At 39.8% G+C, this 12,172-nt stretch overlaps 1 protein-coding gene across 1 annotated transcript; it reads right to left on the bottom strand.

Annotated features, from left to right (window-relative positions):
* Positions 1–289: 289 nt before the first annotated feature.
* LOC135236152 (extracellular calcium-sensing receptor-like) lies at positions 290–5,177 on the bottom strand. Its single transcript, XM_064302363.1, has 5 exons — positions 4,883–5,177; positions 3,666–4,463; positions 3,010–3,231; positions 2,795–2,918; positions 290–1,359 (listed from the first exon to the last, which is right to left on the bottom strand). The coding sequence occupies exons 1-5, from the start codon at positions 5,141–5,143 to the stop codon at positions 446–448; spliced, it is 2,319 nt and encodes a 772-aa protein (XP_064158433.1). The 5' UTR covers positions 5,144–5,177; the 3' UTR covers positions 290–445.
* Between the last annotated feature and the right edge of the window lie 6,995 nt (positions 5,178–12,172).

Below are 12,172 nucleotides of genomic sequence, written 5' to 3'. Positions count from 1 at the left end.
GCCCTGAAAAACAAACAACCCCAGCATGATGATGATGTATATCGTTAGGCTGGCAGAGAACTTCAGCCATAGCTCCTGCGCCCCTCTGCAGCTCCCAAAGGAGTAAGACTCTGTCTGCCCTCCAGTAACGGCACTCCGCAGACAGGCTTTGCTTCTTCTAAATTTTATAGAACTTCCTATCTTGTTAATCTGGTGCATTTTCAGTGAGGGCTGAACAACTGCACAATAAACACAAAAGGCAGAAAACACAAGAATTCTGATTCATTAATCTTTTATTGGTGGTATGAAATCTCCAATGGTCTGTGGCTCCAACTAAGTTAATATTGGTGGTGAAAAATATTATTCTCAGTGATTTTACAAAAATTTATGTTTTTCGCTTGAAGAAATATAACATTTAATGAATGTTCTGCATACAATCAATATTACTGACATTTCTTCATGTGTTTCAGAGAGATTTTGATGGCATTTTCCCCATCATGTGCTTTTTGGTATTTTGCTCAGGCCGAAACAATATTATGAAACATTTAGGGACAAAAATGCAAACAATCAAACCAAAGCTGGAAGCTAAAATTGCAAATATCTCCACAGCCACAGTGAACTTTCCAGGTGAGCTGACATAAGCTGGTATAAAGGTGATCCAGACTGCACAGAATATGAGCATGCTGAATGTGATGAATTTGGCTTCATTGAAGTTGTCAGGCAGTTTACGAGCCAGAAAAGCTAAGCCAAAGCACATTATAGAGAGGAGCCCAATATAGCCCAGCACAGCCCAGAACCCCACTGCTGATCCGACATCGCATTCTAGAATGATCTTTTCTTTGTAGTGCTTCATGTTCTTGTTGGGGAAAGGAGGGGAGATTGTTAACCAAAGCACACAAATAAGGACCTGTATGAGAGTGAAAGCAAGAACACTCAGTCTCTGCTGGGGAGGCCCAAACCACTTCATAACATTACTGCCTGGAAGTGTAGCCCTGAAAGCCATTAACACCACTATTGTTTTTCCCAGAACACATGAGATGCAGAGGACAAAGGTGATCCCAAACGCAGTGTGGCGCAGCATACAGGACCAATCAGAGGGCCGGCCGATGAAGGTAAGAGAGCAAAGGAAACACAGTTTCAGTGAAAAGACCAGCAGGAAGCTCAGCTCTGAGTTGTTGGCTTTCACAATGGGAGTGTCCCTGTGTCTGTAAAACACGGCAGCCACCATGAAGGCCATGCAGGCCCCAGTTACAGAACAAGCTGCCAGGATGATCCCCAGAACCTCGTGGAAGGACAAGAACTCAATAGGCTTGGGTACACATTTATCCTTCTCAGCATTCGACCAGTAGTCAGCTGGACAGGTGATACAGTCCAGGGAATCTGCACAAAAGAGAGAAAACCTCAACTTTCAGGAGTGTGCAGAAGAGGTCAGGGCATGAAAAACAGGCTCTGAGGGTTGTGGGATTGAAACATTTGACTAATTTTCTGCTTTAGATCCTTACACTGATAATAAACTCATCAACATTGTCTGGCCTAAGCTCAGCAGACCTTTCCCCCCTGAGCTCACAGAATGGGGTAAAGCAAAAAGCCCCAATTTATTAAAAAATGAGCTACAAACAACTTGTTCCCTTATTAGTGCTCAGGGCAATAATAAGCCTCCCCTTCCTCCAATCACTTATGACACTCAAACCCACATCACACAACTTATTTTTTAAACATTGTTACTTGGTCTTGTTTATTTTTGTATGAAATAAACCCTTGTACGAAGTATACCCTTTCAGCTTTCAGAACAGCACCTCAGATCACGGAATAAAGAGAGGGCGCTAGCCAAAGCTATAGGCCCACTAGTAGGCATGTAAGTTCACAGAAAAAGTGAGTTTAGTGTTCTCTTTATTATTTTATCCATGTCAAGATTCTGTACATTACTCCTCCTACAGCTTTTTAGAGAAACCAAAGTTTGGCTAGATTCACCTCGTTGACTGTCCTTTTTGTGTTAATAGCGCAAAATATATATATTTTTTATTTATTATTTTTTTGGAGATATTTAAAATTTCCCTTTGATTAACGCACATACTGAACAACACACTACACTCGTTCACGATAGCTGCCACAGATAGTGACTGTCACACTTTTTTCCCAAGCTCCCAATGGACAAATTCTCTGACAATAGGTATGTAATGGTCACAGCAGTAACGTTAGAAGCAAAACATGTTACAATTCATTCTTCTTTGTTATCAGTTCAATATATGCGATTGTGAGTGCAAAAATTTGTTTTATGGTGTAGATAACATGTTCATTATCCAAAATGTTCAATTTGGAGAGGTTTTAGGTATGTCTTGGATAAACCATTGCAAAATTTCACTGCTTTTATTCTTCAATTCTTTTGCAGGGGTGGGTAACAAGTTATGGGTGAACTGTGTATTATTGTGTTGCCACTAGCTTGAGTTAATTTTGTAGAATACACAGTATGGTTGCCTTTTTATGTACATTATGTGTATACCATGAATAATTCTTGGTATACATATACATATTCATTTTGATGAATAGTCTTGATGGTACACATGCCCTTCAAATAATGCCATAATCTCTCTGCTGTGTGTTGCCTCAAAGGTGTAAAGTTTTATTTAAGAGTCGTGCGAAGCAGGTGGAAATTGCCTTTTTAAATCCTAGGGATTAAGGAGTTAAGTTGAAGGTGTGTCCCCCAACATGTGCAAGCCTGCAAAATACACTGATAAAAATATACATATTCAGAATTATGCTAAATGCAACAGAGTTGATGTGCTACATAGAGCTAATTATTCCTGCTTCTCTGTACCTGTGACATTGCTGATTTCTCCCTCTGCGCAAGGGACACAGTCATAGCAGCAGACAGGCCTTCCTCTCTGCATAGCCTTCCGAGTGCCTGGGAGACAGCTCTCACTGCACACTGACACGGGCACCTTCAAAGAAATATAACAGCAACAGACATGGAGCCAACTCTGACATGCCACCATATCTGTCTAATGAAATAACATTAGAATGTGAAATTACCTGTAGCTGATCACCTGCCCAGGTAATGTTCTTGTTCATGATCAACACCTGTCCATCTGGGGCAGATGCATCATAGTGGCCCACAGTCACAAACTCCATGTTCCCATCCCTCATCACCTGCCAATTCACCAACTCATAGGTGGCCACTGGATCCCCATTGGTATCAAAGGAGACTTTGTACCCGTTCCTGGAGAAGTTCACTTTTCTCAGGTGCTCCATGACCTAATGAGAGGTAGTCAGAGGGTTGATAGTACACTGCCAGTAACCAGCTCAACTTCCACTCAACATCCATGTTAACCATCAACTTACTTTTCCCCAATAACCACATCCTCACAGTCTCAGCAGTAAATATGTGCCTTTCCCAGGTTCTCTTTGCCAGCATAAAAAGGATCAGGTCTTTCAGATTTGACCTCAGTGTATTCACCATGAAAATAACCTGCTGATTGAGAGGGATTTATGAAGTGACTGAATGCTATATTTTGTTTTTGCTTTTTTAAGCAGGTTGTATGTTGTAGGTTAAACTGTGCTTGTTGAGTATTTTGTGATCTGCACTGTAACACTGAACTGGATCAGGGCAATAGCCAAACGATTATAATAATAATAATGTCAATACCCCAATCCATTATAGTTGACAGATTATGTAATGGACTGTTTACCTGCCATGGCTCAACTTGGATACTTGTGTTGCAGTGGGGTGGAGCTTTAGGTTTGTCTGTGCAGATGATGCTGTGTATGGCTTGGGCTATTGCATACACAGCCTTGTATACCATGTTGGAGATGCGCAGCTGGGATGTGTCTGTGTAGGGATTTTGCAGATCTCGCAGATTCTGTGTTCCATCGCATGTTTTCCGACCTGCTGCAGTCTGACTTCCCCCCAGGCTGCAATTAAATGCGCTCTCCCAGAACTCTGTGAGGAGTGGTGAGTGGGAAACCTGTGCTGGCCCCAGGTCCAACAGGAAGTCTCGCAGCCCTGGAATGACTGAGCGGGGGATGCCAAAGCCGATGGCACCGGCAAACAGACGGTACCGCAACATCTTGCGGTCAGTGACCCAGGCCTCACTCCCAATCCACTGTAGCGGGGCCAGCACCTTGCCTTCCAGCTCAGAAAGCAAGACCAGCATGTCGCCCGATGCAATGAACGCCACAACAACGCGGGCCGTGGACCTGCTGATGACCTCTGCCACGCGTCGCACTTTTGTGCGGGGGTTGGTCCTGTAGAGCGCCTCTGAGTACTCCACACAGATGCCCTCTGCCTTTGCGGCTTGCAGGAAGGCAGCCATCCCGTTGTTCCCATAGTCTGAGTCGCTCCTCACCGCCCCAATCCAAGTCCAGCCGAAATGCTTGACTAGTCTAGCCAGGGCAGCTGCCTGGAAATAGTCACTGGGGATGGTCCTGGAGAAGGTGGGGAACTGCAGCTTGTCACTAAGACAGGCACAGGTAGCAAAATGGCTCACCTACAGCTCCATGAAAGGAAAGATTCACATTGTAAAAAATGAATGGAACTTTATTCTAACCAAGAATATTCGTGAATCAATATATGTGTCTACCCACCTACCTACTTATCTGTCTATTCAGGGATAGTAAACAAATTACTGTTGCTATTCAGCTAAGTCTTTTGCAGGAGGTATATTGAGTGCAAGAAATATTGTGGCTGAATTTGGAAATGATGGTTAAGATGTCTATTCGCAGAACCAGAAGTAAGACCAAATTGCCATGAAAGCAGCAGGCTTATTATTCTAAAATATTTTCCATGTGTCTGCTGGGTATACAATATTCTATATATTAATGGCTCATGTCTATTTATTTCAATATATTTTTGAATGCAAGGATTTGTCAGAAAAATGCAATTGAGGACTGGGCAGGAGGAGCTCACCTGTGGAATGCCGAAGGTTCCAAGTATTCTGGACATGGCGATGGAAGGAGTGGAGCTAGACTCGCCCACAACAGCATGCATAGTGGCAGACTTTGAGCAGGACTGGTTGGGAAAGAAGACTGGCTCGATGCCATTAACCAGCTGGAACACCACCTTCACAGCCACTGGCACGGAGGAGCAGGAGTCATGGATCTGGTAGCCCAGAGTTACTCCTGGCAGGAGCTCTGAGCTGTTGTTGATTTCCTTGATGGCAAAAACCATGGTCCTAGCAAAGCGCACTTCCCGGAAATCCAACCTATTGTGAACAATATAAGAAATCACCGACATTGACATAATCATAACAGAATATGCTTTCCTTTTTTATTAAATGAACATGTTTCATATTTAGATTGAAATAGGTGAGGGGCTCACTGTGAAGATCAACAGATTACAGTAGGCGTTAGGGTTATAAAAATAGAACTAATCTACATATTTTAAAATTGATTTGACTTCTAGAATTACAGAACATTTACAGAACATCTTGAATGCAAAATAGTCTATTTTAACTTGTATGTGAGTACAGTTTGGACATACAATGCCTTTAAATGAAAGCAAGATTGATGATAAAGATGGAAAAGCTATATTTAGCTAAAAATGCAACAACCAAAACAAAATGAAACATACAGAGTATCTTGTAAATAATTTGTAACATAAAAAAACAAGAATGTCAACATCCATTAAACAAAAAACTTAACAGGTTTGTCCTTTAAGATGATGCATAAACTTGGAGATAAATTAATAATCAACCTTTGGCTGTTTAAATTACAATATATTTACCCTACATTCTGCAATCGATTTAAGTAATAAACTTCACAACATATTTTGCTTATATTTATATTGATGCATCTCTGGAATTTGAACATATGATTGTCCCCAAAGTGGCCTCCACATTGTACAATGCTCTTCCTCTCTTTACTGACCTCCCCGTACACTGTGGCGCTTTGGGTCGGCTGGTGTAGTTGTTCTCAGTGGTGATCACATAGTTGTGGATGGTAAACACGCCTCCAATCACAAAGTTCCCAGGTTGGGAGAATGAAGCAGGCCTGGGGGTCCCCTGCAGCGTGCACCCAGACCCTGACCCTCTCTTGGTGAGGGTAAGCTCTCCAACCACCAGTATCAGAATGGTCCACAGCTCTTCCATGCTTTCAGGACAGGATGTGGTGCTCTCTCATGTTTAAATACCCTAATGAAGCACAGCCCCCTGAGCTCACGAAGAGGAAGAGGCATTCCCTTCTTGGGGAAAAAAATTCAGAGGAGTGGCTATGTATTATTAACAAAATGACTATCATGATAACATTTTTTTTAAAATTTGCCTCTGATTCTCATTGGAATCCTCTTCTCACCACACATGCACAGTAAATCATCCACAGTAGTAAAGCTGAGTTGAGGACTGTGCTGCAATCTCAATGATGCATGAACCAAAAACCTCTATGATACCCTGATGCAGAAATAACTAGAATGTAAACTTTAGTGTTGTAACTTCAGCAGTTGTTAGAGAGCAAGTTAGAGAGCGGTATCATCTTAAAACATCTCCAGTTTAACCTCATGACCATTTTTGTAAGGTTTAATTTAGTTGGCTAGCTTTAGCATGGTAAGCAGGATAAGTCAGGCAAAGGTTTAAAAGTAGTAGTAGTAGTAGTAGTTAGTCGTCGTAATAGTACTGCTGTCATTTTTATATCATTGTTGATAAATTATTCTTCACAATACTTTTCTGTTGTAATAATAAAAATAATAATAAGTACTGCCTATGTGGTATATATGTTAGCTACGAAGTGTAGCCTAGACAGCGCATGCCCAAATGTTAGACTACTGTAGATTGGAAAGTATATTTGTTTAATGACTTCTACAAGTCTTGATAGTCTAGTTGTATTTCACCATACATGTAACTGTAATATGGGAATGTGCTGAAAATAATTAGTTAAAATAGCATAATTGTTATTTAGCAGGCATTGTCTCACATAACTTTAATTTAAGAATATACTAAAGTTAACCACGAGAAGAAGCCAGCAACATGCACTCAAGTACTACACAATGAAATGCTTAAAAATGCGGATACAAAGCATTTTTTATCCTTTGAATATCTTAGTTACATATAGCAAAATGTATAGCAAGTTAGGGGTGCAGTTACATATAGCAAACATTTTTGCGGTTAGGGGTGCAGTATTTATTAAAGGAGTATAACATGGTGGTTGAATGTGACACTTGCCAGTTGTCTTCAGGCAACAACAAAACAAATGTGCATAATTTTTTTATTCAGTAATTTAAATGTATTTTAAAGGAGTACCATGGTGGTTGAACATGACACTTCCCAGTTGTCTTCAGGCAACAACAAAACAAATGTGCATAATTTTTTTATTCTTCAGTCATTTCAATGTACTTTAAAACGTATTTTTCTAAGCCTAAATTTCCCACTATAAAAATTCACCCGAACTGTCTGGGCGTGGTAATGAGAACTGTCAGTTAGCTATGATTGACAGACCGTGCCCCGTTACCATAGCTACCCCCATGATGCGCGCTTTGGGAGACTGAATTTTCACAAGCTAGCTAGCTTAGTAGTATATCAAGTATTGATAGATAGCTAAGGTAAGGACGTTGACTTATATTCAATTATAATTTTTGCTATCGAGCTAGCCAAGTTAACATAAAAGCACAACTATAACGTCCTCATAAAAGCAAACTAGCAAGCTAACGTTATCGATAACATTGCCTTATGAAAGCAAACCTCCTAGCTAGCTAACGTTAGCTAGCTAGCTAAATGAATATAACCAGAAATAATCTAAAGGCACTCTAATTTACGTGACCCTAACGTTAGTCAAATATTTGCATTGTCTGAACAGCAGGACGGCGTGTCCTGTCAGATTTCTTTACGGGGCGTGGAAATGGGAGTGGTTACTGTATTCGTGACGTAGAAAAATAACACCTTTCTCAACCGGTTGAAAATAGGACGATAAATTGAAAACGCGTATTTCTCCAAAAATACAGAACAGACATATTTAATACTTTGCTCATTGTGTTTCTTCAATGCCTCTTGTGCAAATAGCACATAAAACCAAGAAAGTGTGAAAATCACCATGGTACTCCTTTAAAACTTATTTTTCTAAGCCTAAATTTCCCATTATAAAAGGGAAATTTCACCCGAACTGTCTGGGCGTGGTAATGCGAACTGTCAGTTAGCTATGATTGACAGACCGTGCCCCATTACCATAGCTACCTCCATGATACGCGCTCATCTTGAATTTTCCCACCTAGCTAACTTAGTATATCAAGTATCGATAGCTAAGCACATTGACTTATATCCAATAATATTTTTTTCTAGCTAGCTAGCCAAGTTAAGATAAAACCACAACTATACCGTCCTTATGAAAGCAAACTAGCTAGCTAACGTTATCGATCACATTGCATTATGAAAGCAAGATACATAGCTAGCTAACGTTAGCTAGCTAGCTATAAATGAATATAACCAACCAGAGATAGTCTAATAGTCCTTAAAAGGCACTCTAATAAGTGAACCTAACGTTAGTCAAATATTTGCAGTGTCTTGCCTGTAAGCCAGTGGCACAAACTATGGGTCACGAGTTATCCATGGGTCCCCAAATATGATTTAGAATGAGCTATCACAGCAATCTGACTGACAGTAGGGAGGGCAAAATGGAGCTTTAGAATGTCGCCAGCAGTGTGTGCGCGTTAGCTCAACAATACATTTCTCAAAGAAAAGGTAGTTTGTCGCCTTTTTTTAGTTCATTTCAGTGGTGATAGAAGTGACAATAATTAAGTGTAGCCTTTACTGACCGCCGTACAAGGTTAATGTGAAGTAGCTAGCACAGTCGGACAGCACTAACCCATAAAAATGTACTTTGAATGATACTTGCTCATTTGAACGGTAAATCTGAAAAACATTTGATTATAGTCAGTGGCACCGAAATTTTCTTTCACACCCTCAATAAATGGCAAAAGTCCCAGTAGAAGATTGAATTAAACCTTTTAAATGTATATATTTTCTGAAACGTTATCGATTCCGCTTGGCCACAGTGAGTGAAACTAGGCGATCTGAGTTTCTATGTAAATTACGTCAGAAAGATTCAGCCTTGTTGTTTGCTACCTAAACTTCACAGCACACTTGTATGTAGTATCCGGTCAGATTTATTTACGGGGCATGGAAAGGGGAGTGGTTATCCTCGTTTGACGCACTATGAGGAGAACACTCTCAACCGGCTGAAAATCTGACGATAAATTAAAAACGCATATTTCTCCAAAAATAAAGAAAAGGACATATTTAATACATTACTCGTCATGTTTCTTCAATGCCTCTTTTGCAAATAGCACATAAAACTGAGAAAGTGTGAAATCCACCATGTTACTTCTTTATTGTTGCATAGTTATGTGGGCTAGATTGCAATGACACAGCTGACTAGCTTCACGATTCCGGTCCCTAAATTCAGTTTTCATGCAAAGGCATGCCAATTTGCAATTGACCATCCAGTTTTATAAATGTATGATCCTGTTTGTTGTGATATTGTTACATTTCCACTATTATAAGTATTTGGTTGTTATGAATAAGCTTGGTGTCTTGCTTTACAGGCACAAAATGGCGTCTTTTCAATTTGATCTGCGTCCTATTGGCTGAAATAACATCACATGACATGCTATGGCTCAACATTTGCCATTGCTGTAATATACTCTTCATTCCTCATTCTTTTTTCTATGGGAATTCCTTCCCAAAGACTTTAAGTATTTGTAAAACTATTTGGAATTTCAAAAAGCTTTGAACAAGCACACTGCTTAGAACCAACTGAATATTTGTACAAATGCAGAATAATGTTAATGAATACTCACACTTTTTCCATACAGGCCTAATAGCATTGCAATGTTGCTGTAGCCTAAACAATACCTCAACTAAATAAACATATCCTGTGACCTAAGACATGATACCATGATGAAATAAATAGATATCCCATGTGATCTACGTTTGTGCACTGCTGGCCTAAACTAGAACTTGATAGCCAAGCAAGAGCATCACATACAATTACTATAAGCAGTTTGTTCAATTGGTGAAATTTTAGCAGTAGGAATTATGTGGGTCACCCTCCCTCCATTGAAAATAAATTACTTCTGGCTAGAGTGCCGCAGGAATGCAGTGTTTGGTATAAATCCAGGATTACTCATAATGATTGCACAAACCAATAGATATCGCCCACGACCCAAACTTTGGTCGCCCCCCATAGTTTAGTGTGTAATAAATTATCAAGAGATGGGGAGACTCCTTTTGTTTTGTGGCCTTTTATCACCTGAGAGCTGATAACGGAATGAGTTGCATTATTGGCCAGAGATAAGTAATGAAAATGCTGAGTGCAAACTAGAAGCTTGTATGTTGGCTATATTTTAAAACATTGTGGATTTTTGTGTTATTCCCATTCTGTGGGCGGTGCCACCCATTACACTAGGGGGCAAAGTGATGTAGGGTTAAGTTAATTCAGTGAGCTTATTAGTGTGGTCAAATTGTATCCACAGCATTCCCTACCTTTCACCATTCTGAACATGCAAAATTGATCAAGCCATCAGGTCCTTTTTGGAAAGTTTGTTGAGTAATGTGTGTGTGAGAGAGAGCATTTTTTTTTTACACATAATTGAGAATTGTGAAACGTAATGTGTGATATATGACATTATAAGCCTTTAGCATTTACCATGACAATTTCCAACGTTCTAATTGTTTTGTAGATTGCCATATTTATACATTTGATATAATAACTATCAAGATAATAACACTTAAGTAATTGAGGGATACCAAGTATATTGAGAGCAGGTGTTTCCGCAGAGTTGTGGTTCCTCAGTTTATTAATTAACATCCTATTGTGCTCATGCTTGTATACAAAAATGTAGGACAGGGCAAGTTTCCTGATATATTAAAGTCTGCGGGAAAGACATCCTTAAATAGGGGCAACTGGAGTCAGGAGCGCATACTTCTTGACAGTGATGTCCATGCTCGATTCAAGGCAAATCAGATCAGCAAATATATTGAATACAAATATCAATCTTGGTCATGAACAATTTTTTTAAGAACAGTATGTTTGGCAGTGCCGCTTTGTTCAGTTATGGCTGCTGAATACATACCACAACTCCCAGATAACCCTTTGACAAGCCTTTAAAGTACCAAATACTTTCTTTGTTACCACTTACATTCCACATTATTGGGATGGCAGGCATGCCATCCAGCTAAGTTATGCTTTGGCGGGGCATGTCACATATCTATACATCAGCGATAGTTTGGCACTTTTCAGGGTTCCCCACAGAAATGAGCACAACAACCACAGACTCACAGCCCTTAAAAACATTAATTTTTGTACATGCTGACGCCATTTCAACAGACAGAATTTACAAACAACTTCACACGTCCACACAATAAAGCCCCAAACTAAGGGGATTTTGCATTTTCTCTTTCTTCTTTTTCCTGCCTCAAATGCTCCTAGCCCACAAAAAATATGTCTCCCTATTGGTCATTTTAGGTACATAAACCAATAAAAACACAAAATGAACATAAGTGCACACGTCTAAAAAAAGTAAAACTTTGCAGCCCACATGTCAACTTCCCTTGTAGCTCACTAGATAGTGCCTTTGCCTTTGGAACTTTTTTCACGACTGACCGACCCAGGTTCAAATCCGCCCTCCGACGGAAACAAATCTCTAACTCATTACACTGGCTTGCTGGCTAACAAAAAATACAACATTTAAACTATTGGTTTTGCTTTTGTAAATTTTTTCTGGGAAACTCATTTATGTTTCAGAAAAACAAATAAAATACACCCACACTTTACACAGTTCCACTTTCGACATTTTCACTGTTTAACATTAGCTACCTTGTTAATGACACAACAGACCGACTGTATAACTGTACAGAAGATCTTTGTGGGAAAGTCAATTATATATCTGTATTCATACAACAGCAAATGAAATTTACCCACACGTTACACAGCTCCACTTTCGGCATTTTGACAAGTTTAACGTTAGCTACCTTTCTAACAAGACGACAGACTGACTGTATAACAGTAGAGACGGCTGTCAAATTAAACTCAATAATCAGCATTGCACTTCGGTCCAGTAGGTAACGTTACCGGTCATATAGAAACTGGTGCAAGATAATGACTTCTTCACAGCATGTATATCCATTTCCTTAAAAAGTTACAATGTCAAATACACCGCTCTGCCGCTATACACTACAATGCCACACTTCTACATTATGTTACCTAACTCTATATA

Source organism: Anguilla rostrata, chromosome 12 (assembly GCF_018555375.3).
Source record: "Anguilla rostrata isolate EN2019 chromosome 12, ASM1855537v3, whole genome shotgun sequence".
NCBI classification, from domain to species: Eukaryota; Metazoa; Chordata; class Actinopteri; order Anguilliformes; family Anguillidae; genus Anguilla; species Anguilla rostrata.
The sequence above is the reverse complement of the archived record's forward strand: the minus strand, read 5'-3'. Positions and strand labels throughout refer to the sequence as shown.